The sequence below is a fragment of the Cyprinus carpio genome, chromosome B4 (assembly GCF_018340385.1).
Source record: "Cyprinus carpio isolate SPL01 chromosome B4, ASM1834038v1, whole genome shotgun sequence".
Classification (NCBI taxonomy): Eukaryota; Metazoa; Chordata; class Actinopteri; order Cypriniformes; family Cyprinidae; genus Cyprinus; species Cyprinus carpio.
This window is the reverse complement of record NC_056600.1, coordinates 33,447,964-33,475,284: the sequence shown is the minus strand read 5'-3', so window position 1 is coordinate 33,475,284 and position 27,321 is coordinate 33,447,964. Positions and strand designations below refer to the sequence as shown.

Genomic DNA, 27,321 nt, shown 5'->3' with positions numbered 1-27,321 from the left:
GAATTTGAGTATTTCAAATTTGGGCGAAAATACCAAGATACCCCAGAGCTTAAGGGGCTAGGCGTAAATGACTACCTTCTTTCAGTTGAATCCAATCAACTTGAGTTAATTTCTAAAAATTGACTTTGATCTTCCAAGTTGTTTAATACAATATTGCTAGCATGTATTATGATCTTTGGCCGAGGGAATAATATAAATATCAAAATTGTTAAGATATACTGATTTTAATGTTTCGCTGGACGAATAGTTGATAAAGTGTAAGCTATCAGGGCTTTTTTATTTATTTTTTTTTATTTCAGGGCTTGAAATAAACTTTTTTTTACTTGCTACCAACTTCAAGGAGCACCAACAAAAATTAAGGAGCACCCACTGAATATTACAGAGCATCAAAACTCGTCACCTTGGAATTATAAGGTTCTGTCTGCGTTCTTAGCAGTTTTGAGGTATTGAACTTCAAAGTTTTTGCATGCCAAAAATTATATTGGGGAACAAGTTTCTTTAAAACATGAAAATGACAGGGACCCTAAATTTATTCTAAATGTACAATATCTAAATCCTCTTAAATTTGTAAATGGGGATTTCTGGAACAGATCAAATGCAAATGGAACCTAATTCTAAAAAAAACACTTTTCGCTTGGAATCTGGTAAAAAAATTAATTGAAGCAATAATTTTCAAGAAACACAAACAGTTTACTTATAATTTGTTTTAAAACACAAAATTAGTGTTGTAACAATGTTTTGACATGCATGAGAAAGTTAAATTTGATGGTTTTTATGACATTTTTTAAATATTTTAAATCAATATTTTTTTCTTGTTCATTTTAAGCATAAAAAGGCAGTGCTAAATATTTTGTCCAGTGCAATGTTAAATTTAGGCAGGAATATGGTGGGTAATTTAACACCGTATTGCAGGAACCATTAAAGTTTAAGTTTCCTTTTGTTTAGACAGAAAGCAGCTACTGCAGTACATCTGACCAGGACTTTATTTCACAGAAAGTTGGACAGGTGAAATGGATTTCTCTCTAGACATCAGTATGGCTGAAAAATCATGCTAACGTTTATTGTTGTAATTAAGACCCAATCAATTAAATTGTTGACTTTTTTACTTTTAAGGCTAAATATTGTTGTATTTGGTGAATTTTGATTGTAAAATTTAAGAAATTTTATGGATAAAGATTAGGAAAATGTTTAAAAAAAGTTTAATAAATATTGAAGAATGTTTCACTGACTATTTATAAAATATTTCACATTTAAAATATTTTAATTATTTCAGCTATGCAACAACTCAGTTTTAACAACAATGTAAAATGCAACATTTCATGTCACTTACTGTAGTAAACACTTTAATTCAGTGTGCCATAGCGTAGAGCTTTATAGCTACATAGTACATACAGCTCAGTACAAGTACACAGGATGGATCAAGGTTAAAACATAACCTAATATATACAGAACTTTCCATGGCCAATTCTTTAGAAGTGAGAAAATAATTTCAATATACCTTTAAATAAGTTTAAATTGATTTTTACATTTTATGGCCATTTTTACCTTTATAAAGTCATTTTCCTATACGCAAAGTACGCAAGCTGCAAAGGGCCCCCGAAACACCAGGGGGCCCCCTTGCTCTCAAAGATTATTTAATTTTAGTTTTGTTTTTGAATTTGACGAGCGGTTATGAAAATATGAATGTTTATTTATTTTAATGCGGTGCGCTGTCATCCTCTCTATGTAAAAATTAGTCAAATCATGTAACGTGAAGACTATATGAAAAAAAACGAGTTGAAAGCATTCCGAGCCGCAAAAGAGACACTGTTTTTCAAGCGCATTCTGTGAGCGTGATTTGAGACAGAGTGAGCATGGACAAAGGCGTTTCATTCATAACTAGACCCCCGAGGTGCATATACTTACTTGCCGGCAACCCGCCAAAATAAAAGCTTGCTGATTTTAAGTTTGAAAATGATGAAAATTCATATAAAAAGAAGTAAATATAATAGTAAATATTAATCTTACTGTCTATATGATGATTTATTACATGCATTTATTCTGACTGTTATTTCACTGACAGAAGTTCAGCTGTAGTATAACTGTAATGAAGAGCCTCTATAACATCTCTTTGTTACTGATTTATCATGCATTTCAAAACATTATGGGTAGAATCTTTCATCAGTCTATTCTGATTCATCAACACAGTTTCACTGATCCAGACCAAACAAAAAACCCATGATAGAGCGGCTGAGTGAATGTGGTCTGGACTGTGTGGATAAGGCGCATTGTGTCAGAGACGCTGTAGAAGGACAGAGTACCTGCACTGTGATCCACAAATACTCCTATTCTACCATTATCATTATACACTCCTGTTCTACTGATGATGGGCTTCACAGGGAGATGAGTCTCTCTGTTATTGTGTGTGAATGAGTAACTGGATTGAGAGCAGGACAAACTCCAGGAATGATCATTATATCCAAACAAACACTCAACTCTGTCTCCCTTCCTTCTGATGCTCTTATATGACACTGATATACACACATGTCCACTCCACTCAATCTCCCAGTAACAGCGTCCACACACACTCTCTTTACACAACAGCTGAGGCCAAAAATTAAATCTGTCTGGATGACGGGTATACGACTGATCCACATATTTGTTTGTCACCTCTCTGTTCTCCTCAGACAGAATGAGATGAGTGTGTGCTGTGTTTGAATCCAGTGTGAGAAAACAGGCATCTAAAAACAAGAACAGAGTCATTTAGAACAAAAACAATCACTACAGTTTTGTGTGTGTGTATAGCGTGTGTTTGTTTGTGAGTGTGTTTGTGTGTGTTGTGAGTGTGTATGTTTTTGTGTTTGTTTGTAGACGTACATTTGTTAAGGCCAGCTGTAATCCTGGATGCTCCTCCATGATCCACACTAGAAAACACACAAAGACCCATTCAGTCAGTCAACAAACACAAAATCAAATTGAATTTTCAATTATGATATTGACTTGACAATGATTATGAAAACAAGATACCTGTTAAACATGCTAGCAAATAAACAAATAAATAAAATCAGACCCTTGTGGTAAGATGAGCTGCCAGAATTGGCACTGAAGATGGCATGATGTTACTAGTGTTATTATTTGAAATTTAATACTTACTATAATTAGTGGAGATATTATTTAAAATTTCCATAAATTATATGTACATTTCAGACATCTTCACTTTAATTAAATCCTAACGAGCTAGCAGAGTGAAATCACTACATTTGCATTCATAGTGTTGCTATTATGATACATCTTCATTTAAAATATGGAGAAGGGTCTGGCTGCAGACTTGCACTTGCACTCTCAGACACTTGCACTTCTGCTAGTGACATCACTTGCAGTCTTTATTTTTTCTATTTTTCTATTTATTGATTACTTTTTGCTTCAATCTCTCAACATTTTACAACAGTAGCCAGGTGGTGAAGACAAGAAAAAAGAACCTAAATTACAATGTCACTTGCAATCTTCACTCTCCGCTACCTGCAACGTCACTTGCAATCGATACAAATTAAGACGCTGTGGTGATTAAATGATTAAAATTAATTTAGTACAATAACATACAGGGTCCTGCAAGAAAAAGAAAATACCCAACAATCCGTGGCCACAGAACATCAACAAGTCTCTTGTTAAAAGTTTTCCTCCTTTAGAAAAACATAAACACTTAATATGGCGTAATGTATTAAGATACAATAAGTTCAATTAAAAGATCAAATTCGATATATAGATATTTAATGTACTACAAGGTAAACAGATGGCTATGAACACAATGCACAAACTTTAACTTGTCCTCCCATACAGCAAAACGCTTAATGTGGCCTAATAATGGACTAAGATTATAAAGATGATTCAGTAGGCCTAGCCTATATGTCTTGTAGTTGATACAAAGTATATACAGACCAACAAATAAGAACATGCATTTTGAAATGCATTAAGTGATTTTAAAAGGATCAACTCCATACAGGCAAGCAGATGAGTACAGAACGCTATACGTTAAATTGCATGTTAAACATTTTCCTCCTATAGAAAATCAATAAAACACACAATGTAGCTTAATGGACAAAGACAATGATATAAAAGAGCTGTAGACAGTTTATTCTAGATGGAAAAATGTTTAACACTAAACATTGCGTTTATTCTGGGCTCACCTGCTTGCCTGTACATATTAGTTAGCCTATGTATATTAACAATGTAGAGGAGCATATTGAGTTTGGCCTTTTTAGTCCATTATGCCACATTATGCGTTTTGCGGTATGGGAGGAAAATATTATATACATATACAGTTTATTAATATAAAGAATATTTAATGTGATATTTTAATAGCATCTTAATACATTAAACCATGTTAAGTGTTTATGTTTTTCTACAGGAGGAAAACGCTTAACAAGAGACTTTGGGCATGCGTTCATATTCTGCTGTTCTGGTCACGGATTTGCAGGTCTTGTCTTTTTCTTGCAGGACACTGTACATTATAGTACTAAATTAGTTTTAATCGTTTAATCTTCACCACAGCTTCTTGTCTCTATTGGCAACACGCACAATTTGTGTCGATTGCAAGTGACGTTGCAGGTAGCGGAGAATGCAAGTGGCGATTGCAAGTGACATTGTAATTTAGTTCCTTTCTTTTTGTCTTCAACACCTGGCTACTGTTGTAAAATGTTGAGTGATTCAAACAAAAGGTAATACAAAAATAGAACAAAATAAAAAATAAAGACTGGAAGTAACGTCACTAGCGGAAGCGCAAGTGCAAGGCTGCAACCAAACCCTCTTGAAAATATGGGCAATTAAATGTGTAATTATTCTTATGACTGTATGTGTCACTGTCTCCAGCTAGTTTCTTCACTTTTTTTCACTTTAGTGTGCCCAGTACAGCCAACAGAGGGCACTCTTCCCCAGACCTCTGCTATCAAGTCACAAACTGCATTTCAAAAAATGCATTGCCTGGACTCAATATCATTGCATGAAAAAAGGAATTTATGGGGTAAATCTGACATGGGAAATTTCAGTGAAACTTAAGGTGTACGGATCGCGTACAAAAATTTCCCAGGCAAGTGTGGTGAGTCCTGTACACGACAATACACTTGAGATGCACAGAGATTTTCCAGATTCAGGATATTTCTGATTGCACACACTAGACGTGTTCAGAGATTTCCAGTTCTTCATTTTGTTGGGGGGAAAGTAACTCAAGAATTATTTCTTCCTCTCATGGAGTTATTCAATGGTATGTCCAATATACATCAAAATTCTAATTATCCTCGCCAGCGTCTTACCAGAGAACAGCATTCCTGATCATTCTTGAAATATACCATCTCCACCAGCCGAGACAAGCGTATACACTAAGTGACAATCAGCCTGAACGCAGAGGCCGGGAAGTTGATCAGAGAAGACCAATCTTTGAGAGTGGGAAGTACACAGACCAAAGTCCACTGATTTTCAAGGACAGCTGATCGAGGAAGTGCAGCAATTTATCAACCTTCTGAGAATAGTGGCTACTGATGGAGGGAATCAACAGCTGAAAGAGGAAGATAATGAAGACATAGAGACAAGCTTTCCAAGAAGACCTGGAAGATATCGGCACATGGCAATGGGAAGATGTGGATAATGTGGCCATGGAACGTCTTTTGCTCATCATGCCAACACGTGACATGATCTAATAATGGTGAAATCTCTGCAGAGTAAAGAGCTACTCTCTTTAAATACTAAGGCATGCCACCTCTTCCAACCATTTATAGAGTGCACTCCCTGAATGATCTTAGAACTGAACTACTACGTCTTTATGTTTGGGGGGTTCAAACCTCAGTGAGGTTTTGCCTGTGGATAGCTCAGAATCTGAACCCTTCAGAGCGAAGCCTGCCACCAAACGTAAGTTCAAGACCTCTACAATATTCTGATGCTCAGCTGATTGTAACTCCTCCCACTACAATTAATAAGATATATAAGACCATCCGTACTCATGCTTGCCATAGTCTGTCGCACAGACACACACTGAGTCAGCCTTGTGTTGTGTCGCACAGACATGCACTTATCCTCCTCCACCCCCAACTCCTCCTACGCAGATACATGATCACCTAACTGCTCGCCCATGGAGATATATTATCTATCCAGCTCATGTTGCTCAGATTGTTCAATATTTTCACAGTACGGAGTTGCTCTACTGATATATAACTGTGCATATAAAAATATCTGGAAATTGATTAGGCTTCGGGGGGTTCAAACCTCAGTGAGGTTTTGCATGCGGATAGTTCAGAATCTAAACCCTTCAGAGTGGAGCCTGCCGCCAAACATAAATTCAAGACCTATACAATAGTTCAGTCAGGACCACCTGTTAATTTCAGAATAGTGTTTTTCTTTCATTTTGTTTGATAACTTGTGGGTAAAGCGCCACTCAGCGGTCAAAAGCTGCAAATTCACTTTGCAGATGTGGCAGCAGCGTGCCTACGGCGGTAAAAAAACTCATTCTGGTTAGCCACCTACTGTACATAAACCCATATAGGAAATAAAACAGTTATATAAGCATGTTATAAACTCTTGAAACATTGTTGTTTCATATTTTAGAGCACTCACTGCAATTTATGAAAGAAATCAGTTAAATTTGTATGTGTGAAAAAATCAGATGTAACCCCCTCTGTAATCCTTTAACATTTTCATAAGTAACTGTAATTTAATTACTCATTTTTTCCTCAGTAACCATAACCGTAACTGATTACAATTACTTTTTTGTAATTCAATTACATAATTCTGTTACATGTAACTAGTTACTTCCCAACACTGTTCACACTTAAAACAGTGATTTTGTATTCCTCTTGTACCATTGTCCTTTTTTATGCTAAGAAATAAGTCTACTCACAATTTTCTCCCAAGTGGTTCCATTGTTGTCAGCATGATTCAGTGGCCTATATAAAACTTGATTGGCAAGAAATTATTTCTATGTAAAAGTTTTGGTTAAACATATTTACATATTGATCAAAAATTGCCTTAAACTTACATCAGATTATTTTTTAAGATGGTGTACTCATTTTTGCAACACAACATTTTATCACTTTGATAAGAAAATCTTATTTTCCTGAATAATTTTGACTTGACATGCTTCTTTGGTAATTGATTGAGCAGACTTGCTGGAACATTATATCTCTAAAAAACCTTAACATAACTTCTAAGTAAAGAATAACTGCAGAATTTGTTAAGTTTCAGAGGGGTTGTACTCATTTACCCTGTACACTGTGTGTGAGTGTATATATCATCTTACATTTCATACAGCTGATTGTGACAAACATGATGGAGAACAACCCACCGTGAGATGTAGTTTATAGAATGCAGTTATTTGCCATAAAATTCAAGAGACTGGGGCAAAGATGCCCCTGTATGAGTTTTTGTCTCAATATGTATGTCCCCTAATGTAGTTTAGCAATAGCACAAAGAGTGCAATATCACACCAGTGCTACTTTTGTCTCGAATAACACAAGTCCAAATGTGACAATGATTTTATACAACAGTACAATAAGTTCATATGAAAATATTACCTATAAAGCACAGAACTGTTGTGCGTCTCTGAGCAACTCACAGCAATTTGCATATGATCAGTGTCACCAAGGCTATGGTCATACTGCAGGAAAATGTGGGCCAAACAGGGTTTTATTTATTTATTTATTTATTTTTGCTCATATGTGGCTCAGATCGTTTTTTTCATGACTGTGTGAACAGCACAAACCACATGGAATCTGATCATTTTGATTCTGATTTGGGCCTCTTGCATATGTGGTCCTAAATCCAATTCATGTCAGATGTTTTGCAATGCAGCCACTGTCTGAACAGTCATATTAGAATTCATGTGACTTTTTTCACTCTAGATTGACATTCGTCATTATGCTGCGCTGACAGGAGATTTTAGATACCGGTAGTTCTTTGGTCACTCAGTGAATATGACAGACAGTTGTGGAGGGAGTCAGTAAAGAGATAGTGTGGTGTTGTTTTATTGTGTATACAGTGACAGCTCTATACACCTAAACTTAAGGGGTCGTACTGTAAATATTTAAAAACTTTCTCTTTCTCTCTTATCTTCATCCTCCTTATCGCCTGCTGACGAATTTGTTGGCTTTTGTGACACAGCACCTTATAAGTGAACATGTAAATGCTTAAAGCTGCAGTCCGTAACTTTTTTTGTTTAAAAATTATCCTAAATCAATTTTTGAGCAAGTACATAACCAGCCAGTATTCAAAACTATCACCTTACTTTTAGCTCAATTCACAAAGGTAAGCTTTGAGCATGGCGCTGCGTCATTATGTATAAAAAGATAATATGGACAGCCATATAAAAATTGGATCTTGGAAAAAAAAACTGAATTGAGCAGTGTTAATGCAGTGTGAATGTAGCCCAATATACTGACTTTGTGACTAGATTTAGTGACTTCTTAGACTCTTTAGCATCTTTTTTTCAAAAAGCGCTTAGCAACTTGTTTCTGAGACTTGCTGGTTCTGCCGCACAAGCATGAGGTCGTATTTTCCCATCCCACATACATACCTCTCTCTCCGTCTGCTTTGTTCAATGAGAGGAGCAGCATATTCAGTTAAAATAGATATTCTGTTGCCTGTGTATATATTATGATAAGTTTTATAGACACTAAAGAGTTCAAATAATAAAACTAAAAACTTTGCTCAACATACTTGAGTTTGTCCAGTCTACAGTTTGGATGCTTAAGCGTATCAGAGAGTATCTTGACTCCTGAATCTCCTGGGTGATTGTAGCTCAGATCCAGCTCTCTCAGTGAGGGGTTTGAAGTCAGCGTTGAAGACACATGACCACAGCCTTCCTCTGTCACCATACAGCCAGACAATCTAGAAACACACAACAACAGTCCATAAGACATTAGTTTAGCAGTCAGATGTCACAAACACAGTCATTTGTGCTGTAGCTGTAACTAAAGCCCTATTCACATGGGATTAGTATTATCTAGGGACCTTGTGTGATTTTGAAATTACCCCCCCCACATCTGAATTTCGTGTGGTGCATTCGCACGGGATAAGCGAAGCCTGTGATTTTACTCGAATTTATTGACTTATCTCCCGAATACCCAGATGTCAAGGCTTTAAGAGTCCCGTTCTATGGTCCAGATGAATTTTTAAAAAAAGAAATTAATATAGTTTCTTGCGCTGTGTCATTTACATTTCACCAGGGTAAAATAATATCTCAAGCTTTTTTCTTGATTTATTTGTAACACATTAAAACTTTTTCAGCTTTCTCTTTCTTTAAATTGTTTAGTGTAGTGATATGACAGCACCCAAAAAACTATTAAACACTCAAACGCAGCTCCAGTCTTCGCGAAAGATGGATAAAAAGGCGCACAGGAAATAAAAACCTCGAAAAATGATATACGACCTGCCAAATCCACCCCAAATCACAGAGATGTCGATTCGCACGGGACTAATATTATTATAGGACCTCGGTTTTCGGGGAAATATGGTAGGTCTTTTGCGGGGGAATTTCTACTTTACAAATTACAGACATTACCGATTCGCATGGGATTAAGATCACAGACAACCTCCGCAATTATTACAAATGACTGGAGGTCACCAGGTAATACTAATCCTGTGCAAATAGGGCTTAAGAAACAAAAGTGAGGTCAACAGAAACATACTGCAGCAAAATACCAGAAAATACAAAAAAGAACAGGAACATTTAATATTTAAAAGCAAAATTTTTAACTTCTTGTTACTAAAATTAAAAAGGAAGGCACTTGCAGATTTTCAGTCATAATTGTACACACAACACCGGAATCATTAATTTCAGTTAAAAAAAGTTAAAACTCAGGATCCAATGAGAATCCACTGCTGGCAGCCCCGACAACATGAAGGATTTGTGCCAGAATGGCGCAGTGATATTTTTTTTTCCCAGTTATTTGAATAATGATGAACTTAAATTTTTATTAGTTGTTTTGAATGTAAATTTTAAATAAACTAACACAAATCTAATCCAATTTAATCAAGTATGGCCAAACTGAGTTCAGCTGAGAATCAGCAACTTTACAGACAGTGTAGGGATGCTGAACATGAACAACGAGCGGAGGATTGCAGAAAAGGAATCAGGACTGTGTCAGAGATATTGAGACAACAAAGAGAATGAAAATGAAAGACAGGAGAAGGCTCAATGCAAGACATGGAGAGACAGATGCAGGCAAAGACTCAGCAGTAATAATAACATTATTATTATTATTATTGATTTATAAAATGCCTTTCTAGCCCCAAAGCACATATAATAAATACAGTGTAGAAAAAAACCTACAACAATATAAGTAAAAACTCAAATAAATTAAACTAGAGCAGTACAACTTAAAGCAGTTAGTTTTTGTTTCCGTTTTTTGTTTCAAAGTGTTTTGTTTTTTTGTCTGCGGTGATCTTCATTTAGAAACGCGTCATTTAAAATGAACTGTAACTCAGTGAATACTCAACACAGAGACATGAGAGATATATCTATAGAAAGCTTGACATGTCTGCCTTTAAACTAAGTGCTACCAAAAACAAATATTTTATTATAAAGTAATCCATATGAAAACAACGCGATGTCCGTCTTACACGTCTCCCTTCATTATATCTAATGCGACCATGCACTAAACGCGGTATTGATATTTTAATGTTCCACGTGAAGCTTGTGGCTTGTAAATGCCCATACAGAAAACAAAGCAGCGAGGCTGTTCAAGTTTTTTTATTTTATTTTAGTGTTTGCTTCGCGCTGAGAGGAATAAGACATAATTCACCCCAAGAAGATGCGCTGAGGATTACCTCAGGATTTGAGTTTTGGATTTCCTCAGAAAAAAGAATGAAGCGCTTTATCCAGCTGAGATCATAAACATGAATAAGTGGGTTTTTTTTTTATATACTTGTATTAGGTTTCACATAACGAGTACACATTGTATTAGACACATAATTAGCATTTCCAAAGTGTATATTGTTTATTTATATATTTCTACATTACACAATACCAGTCAATACCAGTTTGCTAAAGCAGTAATATTGTTCAATATTTTTACTATTTAAAATAACTGCTTTCTATTTGAATATATTTAACAATTTAATTTATTCCTGTGATCAAAGCTACATTTTCAGCATCCAGTCATTGTTCTTTCAATTTATCAAAAAAACCAGAAAAAAAAAAATTCTCAGCTCTTTTCAACATTAATAATAATAATAATAATAATAATATATATTTTTTTTTTTGAGTAGCAAATCAGAATATTAGAAGGATTTCTGAAGGATCTTGTGACTGGAGTAATTATGCTAAAAATTCAGCTTTGAAAGTCAGCTTTGATTGTTCCTAATAAACTGTTTAACTGCACTTGCAAGTGAATCTCAAATTATTTTGAGGGATAATTAAATGTATTCTAAATAAACTACAAACATCAAAATATATACATTTATTTTGTCCTCACATTCTTTCTTGTAACTCTTCCCTCTCAGTCACACTCCTGACTTAAAGGCTCATTATGCAGTGGACATCCATGACATGCGGAGTCCCACAAGGCTCAATTCTTATACCGCTCTTGTTTAGCCTGTATATGCTCCCACTAAGTCAAATAATGAGAAAGAACCAAATTGCCTATCACAGCTATTCTGATGACACCCAGATTACCTAGCCTTATCGCCAAATGACTACAGCCCCATTGACTTTCTCTGCCAATGCATTGATGAAATTAACAGTTGGATGTGCCAGAACTTTCTTCAGAAACTGAAGTCATTGCATTTGGAAACAAAGATGAAGTTTTCAAGGTGAATGCATACCTTGACTCTAGGAGTTTAACAACTAAAAATAAAGTCAGGAATCTTGGTGTGATTCTGGAGACAGACATTAGTTTCAGACCTTAGTTCAGCTTCATGTCAAAGCAGTAACTAAATCAGCATACTTCCATCTAAAAAACATTGCAAGAATTAGATGTTTTGTTTCCAGTCAAACAAAACTTGGAGAAACATGCCTTTATCACCAGCAGGGTGGACTATTGTAATGGTCTTCTCACCGGCCTTCCCAAAAAGATCATTAGACAGCTGCAGCTCAACCAGAACTCTGACTAGAACCAGAAAATCTGAGCATATCACACCAGTACTCAGGTCCTTACACTGGCTTCCAGTTATATTTACAGTTGGTGGCCATCCAAAACGTTGGTTCTACCGCCGCTCGTACCACTGCCGCCGCGTCGGCAAAGTGTATTTGCAGCTTTTGACCGCTGAGTGGAGCTTTAATCACAAGTTTTCAAACAAGGGCATCAAAGCACATTTTCGCAAATAGACGTCAGCTTTGCCTCACCGATGTGTTATATTTGACTGTGAAAAGAAAGATTTGAAAAGATTTGAAAATGAAAGAAAAACACTGTAGGCTAGTTAAAATATTTAATATTCACAGATGAAAGTTTACTCCTTATAAAGATATGTGCGTTTCTTAGAACGAATTCAAGCAGGATAAATATCAATCCTGTGCCCGAGCCTGTGCTTATATTTTCTACACCATATTTTAGATTTGACACATTTAAATAGTGTGCAGTAGCCTATTATTTATATAATATGAATTATGTGTTATATTATTCAAAAGAAAATGTGGTTTACTTTGCATTGGAGCATTAAAAGTGGTAGCCTATTGTGAGCTAGGCTTGCGTGTTTTATAAATTATGTTCTTTATTTTAGTGAAACGTGAGGCACTGTATAATTTCGCTCCCATTATTTAGGCCTAATTAAAACAATAAACGAATAAATTAAACCTGCACGATTTAACTAAATCATTGAAACGCTAAAGAATGGATGGATTAATAAAACGTCTTCATAAACTCAAGTTCTCTCATTATAATCAACAAAATGCACACGATGTAAAAAAGAGCTTTATTAATTGACAACTTCAGTGATTTTAAATGGAGTCTTCTTAACTTGCTTTCATATAATTTAAGTAAAGTAAAAAATAAATAAATAAAATAAATAAATAAATTGCAGCCGCATTTAAATGCAGGTTTGTATAATATTCCGTAAAATATAAGTGCAAGATTTGCTTGCGCATGATGCTGAGTGCACGTGCAGCATTTATTCTTATTTGTCTACATATTTTATCTTCATTACAAATCTTGTTTGGTTTTATTTTGGATAATTGCATGTAAAAAAATGATTTACTTTGTAATGCATATGCAAAATGTGAATTATTATTCATATTCAATTGTTCAAGTGTGCAAAAATTATTAATGCGCATGCATGACAGGGAGGTGCCCTCTCGATCACATGATTTTTTCCTGATAATGAAATAACTGAAAATTGGGGTGTCTCACATGAGAAATATATCTACAGAAAGCTTGAAATGTCTTTTAAACGAATCAATTAAAAACAAAAGCATTATGTAATCTGTGAAGGTTGCATTTCTCTTTAAAGGCGCGTCCATGTGGAGAGAGTCAGCACTGTCAATTTCATCTTGCAGCCGACAAGAAAACATTTGTTTATTAATAAATAATTAAAATGTCTCCTTTTTCACAATTATTGGGCTACTTCTGCCTGTGCTTTGTGACAAAATTAATGCATGTGCTTGAGCGCGGAATATATTAAGGCTGGATTATAGATGTAAATTTAATATAAACCTGCGATTAGTTGAATAATGACAAATGAACGACTAGTAACTAGAAAAATCTTACGTGGGAGGCAGACCTATAAATACCCTCTAGACATCTCTGTTAAAGTTTTTAAAGCATTTTATACACGTTTGCATAAATTCTTCTTTCAGAAAGTAACGGAGAGATGCCTTAACACTGATTTTTCTTATGAAACACAAAGACGAAAATTGAAATAAAATCAATATTTTATGTTTTGAGAATGATTGGGCTCAACCCTCCCCCGTGCGTCTGAGACACGCTGCCGAGCAGAGTATGAGCGGAGCGGTGTTATTCTGACTGGAGCGAGGAGAGGATTTTTTAAAAGTCGGAGCGTCGTGGTTTTCACTCGCTCCAAGAGCGCACCATCACGAGTACAATTCATGCCAACAGCCCGTGATATAACTGAATATTTAGCAAGAATTCACATGATAAACATATTTAGCTATAGCTTGATACACAAAATCTCTCGATCAGAAGATTATAATGACGGCAATAGTCGAGCGTTACAGGCTAGTTCTCAAGGAGTTTGTCTTCCTTTTACTGATTATTTTCAGGTTAAAGCATGATTTAAACAGATACAGCACATTCACACGCAATCGCATTATTGCATGTCGCAATAATGCATTCAAACAAATCTAATTTTACAGTGCTACTTCATCTGTAACTGATTTTAAAATCTTTAAGAAATGCATTGATCTGTAGATAAAATAACTGACGAAAATGTACTGTTATTTTCATCACAAATAAAATTTGAACAGCAGAAATCAGCAAAATACCTTTTAATGCTGACAATGTTATTAGGCTGGCATTTGGTAGGAAAAAAAGTTTGCACACAATAGCCTAATCCCCTTTGAAACTCTCCTGTTATTTTATTTATGTGTTTATTTTTATTTTATTTTTATAGGCTACGTTATGAACATAACATTTCAACTTTATCCACGGAGTGAATGCGGAGCGGTGTTTCTGGTATCAGTGAGCGCGGAGCGGAGTGATTATTAAATGCTCGGAGCGCGAAGGGGATATTGTTGCTGCTCCACTCTCACATACTCTGCTGCCGAGTGAGAGAGATGTTTCACCCTACGAAATGAACAAGACCGTCCGGTGTAGACACGGTTAGACATTGTCTGCTATATTTACAAATAATTGATATAAGAAATAAAAATAAATACATAACCTAAACCAGCGGCATAACGAGTTGAAAATATAGACAGACTAGAAAATATATTGACACTTGCTCTGTCCTACGTCCATGACACTGACTCACTGCAGAGTCGCCAGTTTTAATCTGAACAGCTCTTAATGCCGAGTGGATGGTTAGATGCATGATGGGCTGGTATTAACAATAAATAAATAAATAAATAAAATAAAGGTCTTTCCAGCATTAAGGTAATAACATTAGCTACTGCTTTTTATTAATCATCTTGTCTCAGTTATTAATTTGATTGGTAAATGATAAAGAATTATATTAAAACTTGTTTTGAACAATTTCTTTGTCATTTGAATATTGATTTTAAGTAGGGAGACAAAAAAATCGATTTAAATCGTAAATCAGATTTTTTTTTGTGAAAAAATCGGGGAAGGCAACTTCCTCTGAAATTAAGTTATAATAACCAATAAACTTTATTGCGCTATACAGTAGTCAACATTTGAAGTGGATCAAAACCTTTGTTTAAAGTTGTCCTAAAACCTGTTCTGCAAGTTTGAAACCCTCATAAGACACTGTCCATATGAAAGAGCAAGAGATTCACACCTTTATCTCGACTCCCACAAGCTATACAGAACTACCCCCAACCTCTCCAGCTGGACTGAACTCGGTCTGTTTTTTGGCTGTGAGGAACGCTGTGTTGTCATGTTACTGGGTTGAAACATGCCTGCACTCACAGCAGCCGTTCTCTTTTTTATTCATTATTTTCCCGCAGCCCATATTATTATTTTCACTAGACCAAAATAATAACAAATTATCAATGGATAATTAATCATTATTTTTGCGAAAATCATTGTTATTTGTGAACGCAGGCGTTTGAGGAAGGCTTTAAGACCAAGCGGAATCCTCCGTCAGCTGCTCCCACTTCACAGCGAGCGCGAGCACTAACTGACCCAGCTTCACCATCCGCGGTTTGATTTTACTAAATCAGTTTGAGTGAATACAACTCATTGATCATGAGCCCAACATTTAACAAGACGGGAAAACATTCAGCCTACATGAAGGAAGACGTATTTCATTGAGCTAATGCTGTTAAATAGAGAAAAAAAAAAAAAAAAACTAGTGTAGGCTATTCTTTAACGTGGAGCTCATTATATTGAAGTACAAGTCCAAACACCAGAAGCAACCTACAATCTCAGTGTTCTTTCACTGAAAAGTATGTATTTTATTTATTTATTCACAGGCTATATGGTTGAAATAGTAATATTTTAGTTGAAAACTTTAAGTGCCATTGTTTTAAAAACTGCATCATAGAAATGTTTCGTAGACCTTCAGTTATCATGCTTTAAAATCACATGCCATTTGTAATTTCACTGTATTTTCACCTCCTAAATTACTACCCCAATTCTATAATGGTAAAATTTATTCAGGCCAATGGCATTTTTTATGACATTATTTATTTTTATTTTTAGAATAGGCTAATTGTAGCCTACATAGATGGATGAATCAAAACAAATATAACTTTTTAACTGCAGGCAGATATAGGCCTATATTATTGTACATTACAAATATTTGGATCGTCCCTTATTCTGTCCCTTATTTTATTAAAGAATAAATACTTATTTTCTTCAAGAATAAACATTATGAATAAATAATAAAAAAAGAACCTCTATTAGCCCTTATTTGTAGGTTGTAGGAGATATGCGAGCGATTCATAGATTTAAAAAAGAAAAAAGTGGGTGCTTGGTTTCAGAAAATACAGCTCGTAAAAAAATGCTATGATGAAAAAGTCATGCTAACTTAATTCACAGAAATAATTTAAGCAATTAAAACCTTTTTTATACTAGATTCAACTTGAATTTCAATACTGTTAAACTGACTTTAAAATCTTAAGAAGTTTATAAGTTGAAACGGTAAAATGTCACAGTGCATGTTAAATAGTCTAAATGAACTTGTATCTTGTATAGTATCTGAAGACCTTGATTGCATGTTAGCATAAAACTAACAATATAATTTGATTTTTTTTTTTTTTTTTTTAATGAACAATTCCTGTATAAAATGTGACAGCAATCTTTATATCAAACATTTTGAAATTGTCCACAGCTGAGCAACGCGAGAGGCAAATCTGAAGTTATATTTGTTTTGTTCACGAAGTGAATGTGATGCACAAAGTAATTTTTAGATGCAATGGAAAAATAAAGCTGGATAAAAACATACACGAAAACACGCTAAAAAATAAATTAAGTTTGTGAGAGTTGCATTTTATTACATTCAGAAATAATAACGGCAGGCCTAATAATGCTATAGGCTAATGTAACAACAGGATATTTTTAGTTCCCTTCACTTTACAACAAATCCTTTTAATTTAACTAATTTATCAGAACAGAACAAGAATTACAAATATATAATTCTAATGGATAAATATAATTGCAGTATACAATAATATAGGCTTATAAACAAAACAAAAATAATAATTAAAAATAATTTAAAGTGATACATAAGGTTGGGCTTATCTCTTTCATTCGGGATAAATCCAAACATGTTGCCCATTTGAAGCTAAACTCTTATTCATTAGGTAAGATAGGCTTTGGATATCATATGTGTTTCAGTATCGACCAAAAAAATAATAATCATAATGAGCAAAAATATGCCAAAGTGGACCGTTGCTCGCGCCGCATGGCTGGTGAACGACTGCTGTTTCCAATGAATATGTGCGCGTGAGGCACCAGCGCGATCAAAGTCACAATTCACAATTTTTGGTCACACAGTAAAGGCATAATTCAAAAATGCAAAGTGTTAGCAGTTTGAAAAATCAAGAATAATAACAGAGTTAATAAGAATTATTTGTAAATGCTGGACCGTTCTCATTTCGCTCTGCAAATGGAAACTGAAGATTATAATTATTATTTTTTTTAACCAAGAATGAACCGAAATGAAAACATTTAGCTTTTAATCCGTGTGTGTATATGTGTGTGTGTATATACAGTGTATATATATATATATATATGTGTGTGTGTGTGTGTGTGTGTGTGTGTGTGTGTGTAATGACTGTTTAATAACAATAGCATGCATAAGAGCCTTTGTGTAAAGGTCGTTCTTTAATTTTTTGATGAGTAGACTGTAGCCTAAGACTATCCTATTTTTTAATGGCTTTTAAGGATGTTATAATGTATATTATAATTTTTTTGTTGTTTTACGTCTTCCTTTCATTTTACAATTACATTCAGTTCACAATCCGTCCCTTTGCGCCACCTGGTGGTAGTTTTGCGAATGATTTTAACACGTGACTGATTAGCAGTTAACGCCGCGGCCCTGCGGCAGTATTACTCATTTTGGTTGTCTACCTACTGTAGGATTGGTTTTAAAGTACTTTTACTCGTATATAAATCACTCAATTGGACCTAAATACATAGCAGATATGTTCACTGAATATAAACCTAACAGACCACTCAGATCAATAGGATTGAGTCAGTTAGAAATACCAAGGTTTCACACAAAACAAGGGTGTCTGCTTTTAGTTATTATGCCGCCTGCAGTCAGAATCAGCTTCCAGAAGAGATCAGATGTGCTAAAAAAAAGTCACATTTAAATGCAGACTCAAAATTTATCTGTTTAGCTGTGCATTTATTGAATGAGCACTGTGCAATGTCCGAACTGATTGCACTATATTTTATGTATAATAATTTTCTATTCTTTACTGTTTTAAACTCATTTTAAAACTCTTAAATAAATTATTAAATAATTTTCAAAGGTTTAAAATTTTTTATTATTATTATTATTATTATTATTTTCTTTTCTTTTATGTAAAGCACTTTGAGTTACCGTTGTGTATGAAATGTGCTATATAAATAAACTTGCCTTGCCTTAAGTGTACGATAATTGCATTGTCTTGGCCACTGAACAAGCGTTCAGAGAAAACACTGTATTCAGTATAAACCGGGCCACAATAATATGTAAAATCCATGTATGTACATGATTGTGTTTTTGAGAAAGCAACGTTTATGCATAGCATGGACCTTGTAGCTTAGAATTTTTGCTTCAAAATGATGTGAAAATCATCTTGTTTACTCACTTGCAGAAAACAATAGATTGATTTAAATTTTCTAAGGCACTTTTTGTTTCGAAAGAACATATGAGAGTAGGCGTGATCATTCTAATATTCTGATTTGCTACGCAAAAAATAAATAAATAAATAAATAAATAAATAAATATTATTATTAATGTTGAAAAGAGCTGAGAATAATTTTTCAGGGTCTTTTGATGAACTGAAAGAACAGCATCGTTTGTCAGAACATTGGACTTGTCTGTGTGTGTGTTTTTTTCCTGTGACCCAGTTTCTGTCTCCTTGATTGTTGATTAGTTCCCAGGTGTGTCTCCTTAGTTCCCTCATTATCCTGCCTTTATAACCCTGGTCCTTTCAGTTCAGTTTTGTTGGGTCTACCAGTCGAGTACGTATGTCTTGCTCCTGTTCTCCATGTTGGATTAATAAAGATTCTTTCAATTATCCTCGGCTCTGTGTTCCTTCCGGCAGCGTAGTGTTACAAAAGACCTGACCTAAAACAGCGTAAATTGCATGTCTACCCTCCGTTTGTTTTCCAGTTTTCCTCAGTCCTTTTTCTTTCTGTTGTGGTCATGGATCTCCCTCCTTTGCCCCAAATTCCTCCTCTTCCTGCTGGAGCAGGAAGGACAATCTCTCTCGCCGTGATACACGTGCCAGAGCAAGGCCAAGCGACTGAGCAGAAGATCGCCCTGAAAGTTGAGCCCAACCCGTCAGACCAGGTGCGAGAGCCAGTGACAGTGCCCACCACCAGGGAGCAAGCTGTAGACGGTGTGAGCGTGGAGAGGCGCTCTACCCCCTGCACCGCGGCTGAGGGTGAGTGGAATATGGAACACCAAAAGGGCCAAAATGAGGAGGATCTTATAGATTTGGAATCTGAAGTGGATGTTTCTCCGCGGGACTGCCATCCTCCAGTGTCGCCATGGTCGGAGTCTCCTCCACCTCCAGCCTCTGAGGCCCGGACTCTGCCTTAACCCGTAGTCCCAGCGGATCCACCTTGGCTCCTAACTCCTTCGCCTCCACCGTCAACCATCGATCCATCAGCTCCACCAGGCTCCCTCGTCCCTCCAGCTCCACCTTGGTCAGGTGTCGACCCGCCATCGCCTCTGGACGAGGCTGCGCCTAGTCGCTCTGTCCCGCCAGCTCTACCTTGGTACTCAGTCGCTCTGGCTCCGCCTCCATCGCCAGAGCCCTCGGCTCCACCCTGGCCCCCTGGATCCTCGGCATCCCCCTGGCTCGTTAGCTCTCCATCTCAGGTTCCTCCTCCACCTGCTCCTCCGCCATTCCTCCTCCTTGATTGTTGATTAATTCCCAGGTGTGTCTCCTTAGTTCCCTTATTATCCTGCCTTTATAACCCTAGTCCTGTCCGTATTGCTGTCTATGTTATAGAACATAAAAAATAAAAATAAAAAAACCTGGCATCTTGAAACATTTAGATGATGTGAATGAAACTTAATGTTTCACTTAATTATACATTTAGTCAGAAGTTGTAGTTTGGAAAAAGTCTAACTAGTAAAATGTGTACACGTTATGTGAAAACTAATATAAGTAGATTAATAATAATAAAGACTTATGTTTATGATCTCTGCTGGATCAAGCGGCTTCATTCTTTTTTTCTGATGTAATCCAAAGCTTATTCCTCTCAGCGTGTCTACTTGGGGTGAATTATGTCTTATTCCTCTCAGCGCGAAGCGGACAGTAAAATTTAAAAAACTTGAAGATCAGTCTCGCTGCTTTGTTGCTGTCATGAGGGCGTTTACTTGCTGCGTGCTTCACGGTGTCTATTATAATATCAATAGCGATTGGTGCGTGGGCGCTTCCCATTAGATATAATGAAGGGAGACGTGAAAGACTGAACATCGCATTGTTTTAATATGGATTACTTTATCACAGAATATTTGTTTTTGATAAGACTTGCTTAGTTTAAAAGTAGACATGTCAAGCTTTCTTTAGATATATCTCTCATGTCTCTTTGTTGAGTATTTGCTGAGTTACAGTTCATTTTAATGATGTGTTTCTTAATGAAGATCATGCAGAACCAGGGCGGCACCCTGTTTGTTTTCTTTATTTTATAAATGCACAAAGTTTTGTTATTATGTGTGTATTCAAATAAAAGACCCTTTACAGATTCGATTGATGTACGATCTGTACGATCACAACTGAGAGTGTAATTTGTTCTTTTCGGTGTTATCAGGAGATTTAATCTCAGATCTGTGTGCGAGTGATGTGTGTGTCTATGCGCGCATTAAAGCAGCGCATTAATATAGAACTTTGATTAAGCTGGACGGTTTTAATTAGGGCTTGAAAACTAAAAAAAATTCAATCGGTTCACTCCGAGCAGAATCGATATTTTAACGTTTCTGTTCCTGTGTTCCTCTGTATTATTACTCTTACAAAAACTGGTTAAGGTAGAAGAAATACCGGTTAATAACGTTATTTTTTAAAAAACTAATTTCTTTGCCTATAATAGGCCTAATAATAATAATAATAAAGTACAGTGTTTTCTTTACTCAGAAAAAGAAAAAGGGAAAAAAAAACAGGAAGTGATCTGGTAACGTTAGCCTATAACCCGCTGTGCTTAGTCACAGCAAATACAGCATCATCTTTTCTAGATTTTGGCCAAATGTAGGCTACTAAACAAAAGAAAAAATCACTTTAAAGACATTGAAGTATTTTTTAGATATTAAAAAACACTACTTGTATAAGATTGCGTTTAGGCTCACGTCGCATTTTATTAGCCCTATTACATTCAGAAATAATGTAGGCTAAAATGCCGGTAGGCTAAAGCAAAATGTTTACAAACATTATAAACACAGTTATTAGTTTCTCTCCACAACAAAGTAAGGTGAAACTGATGCCAACCTCTCTTATTTGGCACGAATCCAAATGTTTCCGTATTCGCGATGTATCTGGATGCTAAAATATTAGGCCTATTTATTATAGGCTAGGCTTTGTACTTTCATCGACGTAAAACATCATCCTTTAGGTGGTCACACTGAATGCAACAAATTTTGTTTTTATTTATTTAAATGTAGTATATTTTATTTCGATAATGAGCAGGCTGCAATGTCACAAAAAATATGTTAGTCTTACTTATAGTCTAACTTGCTGATTAATACATATTAAGTAGCTGCATAATCTTCCTTACTGACAAGTGCTGGCTGCTTGAAAATTCATGATAATTAATGAAGTCAGGCTGAGTTGTAACCTTTTTACATGCATTCATTAATCAGTACTTTTTACTTTTAATACTCAAGTACAATACAAATCAAGTACATTTGTTCTTTTACCCAAGTCAAATTGAAAAGGAGTACTTAATACTTTTAATGAATATGGTAATATTTTATTAAGGTATCTGTACTTTTACTCAACCACTTAATTGCGCTTTTTACTATACAGATTGTCAAATTGTGTTCACCACTGACAAGTACAAAAGGCTGTATCCTTTGGAAATGATAAAGACGATCCACCTACAAGAGAAAAATTGGTTCAAATACAATGCTCAAAAAAAAAAAAAAATTAAGGGAACACTTAAATCACGTATTGGATCTCAGTAAATGAAGTATTTAATTTGAAAATCTTTAATTCTATACATTCTATCTTTTGTTAAGAATAAAATTATGTGACAACAGTCAATGGAAACCAAAGCCATCAACACACTGAGGGCTGGATTCAAAATCACACCAAAAATCAACGTAAAAAAAAAAAGTTACAGGCTGATCCAACTTGCATGAAGTCAGTAGTGTGTATGCTTCAGATGCTCCGATACATAATGTCCCAGAGGTTCTCAATTGAATTCTGACAAGAGACTGCAGGCAGTGGTGAGAATGGCAGAGAAAATCACTGGCTGCCAGTTGCCACCTGTGGAGGATGTTGCCTCTACACGTTATCTTAGCAGGGCACAAAACAACACAAGAGACTGCTTCCATCCTGGTCATGGCCTGTTTGAATTGCTGCCAATTCCATTTTTTTTAAATTGTGATGATTAAGTGTCCCCTTAATTTCTTGAGCAGTTGTAGTAAAAACTGAAAAGACTTGGATAATAGTCTGACGGCAAAACAAATCTTTGAGAACAAATTGAAAAAATGGTCAGCTTTTTCATCTTTGAACTGTTGGCTGAATATATAATGCATAAAGCAAACAAAATGGCAAACATTTCAGAAGTTTCAAAGTTGTCAGTCTGGGGTGCGTTTCCCAAAATCATCATTAGCCAACTATGGTCACAACTTCTGTCGTTCCCAACATAGTTCAACGATTCGGTGTTTCCCGAAACCATAGTTCAAACGAACATTCGCAAACTGTGTTACTAACTTGTGTCGTTGGAACGAAAGCTCTTCACCTGTGGTTAAGAGGCATAGTTCGTTGTTAGTTTGCTGTGTTGACGTCATTGAATAGAACACACCCCGGGTGCGGCGCAATCAAAGTTATCGACCCTATGCCCTATTCCTTTCAAAGATTTCATCATCCACTTGGTGATTTGGAAGAAAGTTGGGGTGCTTAGATCTTACCTAATTCACCTTTAAATTTATTTATTTATTTATTTTTCACAAATTCAGTTTGAAACTATATAGCAGCATGGTCCTCGCAATTATTCTCCCTTTGAAGTGCCCTCTGAAAGGAATAATCATGCCGATTGGAACGCAGCCTTCATTTCGTTTTGGAACGCAGCCTTCATTTCATTTGTGCGAAGAAAAGGTGATATATTTCTCATATAACAATATTGGTGAAACAGTATGTTAGAGGTTTTCTCTTATATTAAATGTTAACACTCAAATCACAGTATTTTAAAAGAATGCACCCAAACAAAGTAACAAAAATGTACCTATAAATAAGTGAGTGATCACACCTATTGTACATACACACACATACATATTGTGCATACACACACACATACACAGTATATACACTGTTTGCAAAAAATATTTTTTTAAGTGGTCATTTAAGTCTGCAGGGCAGGGGACATATTAGCAAATAAACAAAATATTTAACAGATGTTATGTCAGATTAAACAAATGGATTAAACTGCAATGGTGGCTGGATGCTGCACAGGTGTCAGGAGATATGGGCGAAGAAGATATCCACTCTCTCCCAGCAGCCAGCTATCACCAAAGCTATGCACCCTCTTCAGCCACCTGCAAACTGCAGAAGTGGCCCACACAAAAGAGTCAAAGAGTCTTCAAGCCATTTTGCTACAATGTCATTGAACATCCCCTTGTGATCATACACTATTTGAACAATAATGGCTGGATATCTCTTCCTGTAAATGTACAAGGGCTCATTTACCACAGGGTTTGACACTGGGATAAGGGTGCCATCAGTGATGCCAATATCTCCGGAGAAGTTGTCAATACTGTTGATTGGCCTGCTGGATTTCTTCAGGAGTTTGGGGGGAAATCAGGATGTTCTTCATAAGCTGTAACAGCAAAGGTGTTACTGCTGTCACAGTTTTTCTGACTGAAGATTTGCTGAGCCCCAGGCCATCACACATCACCTCCATAAAATTTCCAACAGCGTAATAATGCAGTGTAGCTTACAAAAGAACTTAAGGCGTTGTTTCTTCTTATTGCTTGACTCCTACGTAACGTCATTTGAAAAGCATAATTCGAGTCGAAGAAAAGAGATAATAAAGCCAAATTACTGTAGGTGGCGGTATGTGCTCATGGCTCCAGTCAGCCGTTAGCTCGAAGAAGAAGAAGAACGACAGCTCAAACCAACGTAGTTTGAATGACGGATCTGCGACACAGGTACCATGGTTTCGGGAAACAGTCGTGACTAGCTAGTTCGTTTCCATAACGATGCATCCTACTATGGTGGTTAATCAGCGAGTTACGTAGTTGTACGGGAAATGCACCTCTGATTGGTTGAATTCTACAGGTTTTCTGGGAGATGTATGTTGTGTTCTTTAACACTCCATAAACAAAGCTGTTGTGACACCAAACCCTCCATGGCAGAAGAAAGCCATGAAATTTACAACTGTGACAATGAGTGTTTATCAGGATCAACTAAATGCTGGGTTTTCAAAAGTGTGTTCACATCACCATTGCTGCAGTAACCTTGTACAACATTAAATAATTTATTAGATGCACACCAGTCTGTTGTCACAGGGATATCAGCTTTAGATTTTCACACCCCTAAACATGAGCTTAAACTAAAACTGTTGACTGGTTGCTTTGAATATGAGTCAGACAGCCTCTTGAGCAGAGGCTGTACGTCCTTTGACAGCTGAGGAAGTTCAACCTGCCACAGGAGCGGTTCACCCAGTTCTACTCGGCCATCACAGAGTGTGTTTACATGGACAACAATATTCCGATTTTAACACGATTAAGACTTAAGAATCTACCATGTAAACAGAGATTTGTTACCCTTAATCGGGCTAAATTCATACTCAAAGTAAACATAAATTGAATTAAGATGTGGAGTATTCTTATTTTAGTTGCAATATTAAAGTGCAGTATAAACATGTACACTCCTTAATAACACTATTATCATTGTGTAGGACTTTTCGCAGCATTTTGCTACAGGACACACACACGGCACTGGTCAACCATTTGACGGCAAACAAAAGAGCATGGCTTCAACTGTGCCGTTGTCTGTCTGCATGTATAGCATAACAAAATTAATTGCACTTGAAGCGTTCAGTAAGTTAAAAATGAAATACCTCAAATGTGGGATCATAATGAAGACAGACTATGTTTATACGTGGAATTCTGGAGGGAATGGCGTCACGTGGTGACGTAATGACATGTGCCATTAATCGATCTATGTACCAGAACGTACAATGTGACCATGAAAGTTATATTCTAAAAGCAACTCATGTAAACACCTTAATCATGATATTGTCATATTCAGAATAAGGTAAATAATCAGATTACTGATGTCCATAGTCACTGAGTCTGTCCTGTGTTTATCTATAACCATCTGGTTTGGTTCATCTACCAAATCAGACATCAGGAGACTACAACAGACAATCAGTACTGCTGATAGGATTATTGGTGCCCCCCATCCCAGCCTCCAAAAACTGAGGAAAGGGGCTGGTAAAATCACTCTGGACCCCTCAAATAGAGCCCACTTCCTCTTTGAACCGTTGCCCTCTGGCTGGTGCTACAGAGCAATGAGCATCAAAACAGCCAGACACAAGAACAGCCTTTTCCCTCATGCCATATTCCACCTGAACAATACATAACACATCTTAGGACTGTATATCTGTAAATAACTTCTCAAAACTTTCTGTAAATAGCACATATGCACATTCATTGCAATAACATTGTTTTTATTTATTATTTATTTTCTATTTTCTTTATTATTAGTGTTATATTTCATTTTATTACCTTAAATTGTATGTCTGCACTATGTCTGTACTTTATGCACTGGAAGCTCCTGACACCAAAACAAATTCCTTATGCGTGTGTAAACACATTTTGCAATAAAGCTCTTCTTGATTCTGATTGAACGTATCCTAAAGTAACTAATTTAAAGTATCTATGACTCTGTAAGAGACAATATTTACAATATCTTTGTTTATTTATATGTTTCACAAGTTGGTCTTCAGTAACATGAGTTTGACCCTAAACTTCGCTTATGACCTTTACTGGGTTTTTGTTTAGCTCTCTGTCAAGGCTCTGCACAAAAACGCAAGCTGAGGGCAGAAGAGAGCAGTCCTTGGCAAATGAAAGCTATGATGAAGTCCAGACCTTCTGCTGTCAAGAATAAATATATGGCTCTTTGAGAATAAGATTTCATTGAGAACAGAAGCCTCTTTTGTTGAAGAATTTTAACAGTCATTTTGTGATATAATTTTGTTAATTATTTTGTGGAAACCATTTACCTCAATATCTCCAGCAGACAGTTTGGACTCTTCAGTCCTTCAGAAAGCAGCTTCACTCCTGAATCCTGCAGGTCATTGTTGCTCAGATCCAGCTCTCTCAGGACACAGTTTGAGGATTGTAAAACTGATGACAAACTCTCACATGACTGAGCAGTGAGATTACATGTGGAAAACCTGAACAACAAAAACAAAGTAATCAGATAAAGATTAAATCTTATCACTGTGATTTTTAGTAATTAATGTAATGAAAGAAATTTCAGTTCTTGAAACTCCAACCTCAGTGTCTCCAGTTTACAGCTCTTCAGTCCATCAGAAAGCATCTTCACACCTGAATCCTGCAGGTCATTGTTGCTCAGATCCAGCTCTCTCAGGGTACAGATTGAGGATTTTAAAACTGATGACAAACTCTCGCATGACTGAGCAGTGAGATTACATGCAGAAAATCTGAATAAGGAAAACACAAAATTATTAAATAAAGAATAAATCTTAGCACTGTGATTTTTAGTAAATAACTTGGAAAAAAAAGAAAAAAGAATGAACTTGAAACTCCAACCTCAGTATCTCCAGCTTACAGCTCTTCAGTCCATCAAAAAGCAGCTTCATTCCTGAATTCTGCAGGTGATTGTTACTCAGGTCCAGCTCTCTCAGGACAGAGTTTGAGGATTGTAAAACTGAT

General features: G+C 36.0%; 1 protein-coding gene across 1 annotated transcript; it reads right to left on the bottom strand.

The window, feature by feature from the left end:
* Positions 1-1,182: 1,182 nt before the first annotated feature.
* LOC109104928 (stonustoxin subunit alpha-like) lies at positions 1,183-26,701 on the bottom strand. The gene is made up of 4 exons (XM_019118258.2): positions 26,646-26,701; positions 8,677-8,847; positions 2,857-2,903; positions 1,183-2,720 (listed from the first exon to the last, which is right to left on the bottom strand). The coding sequence occupies exons 2-4, from the start codon at positions 8,832-8,834 to the stop codon at positions 2,179-2,181; spliced, it is 747 nt and encodes a 248-aa protein (XP_018973803.2). The 5' UTR covers positions 8,835-8,847; positions 26,646-26,701; the 3' UTR covers positions 1,183-2,178.
* Positions 26,702-27,321: the final 620 nt, after the last annotated feature.

Excerpts from the sequence above, each read along its gene's own strand:
- LOC109104928 (XM_019118258.2), bottom strand. The coding sequence starts at position 8,834 with ATGGTGACAGAGGAAGGCTGTGGTCATGTGTCTTCAACGCTGACTTCA. Across the intron at positions 2,904-8,676 it reads TGTAGACTGGACAAACTCAA|TGTGGATCATGGAGGAGCAT; the intron begins GTATGTTGAGCA and ends TGTGTTTTCTAG. Across the intron at positions 2,721-2,856 it reads TACAGCTGGCCTTAACAAAT|ATGCCTGTTTTCTCACACTG; the intron begins GTACGTCTACAA and ends TCTTGTTTTTAG.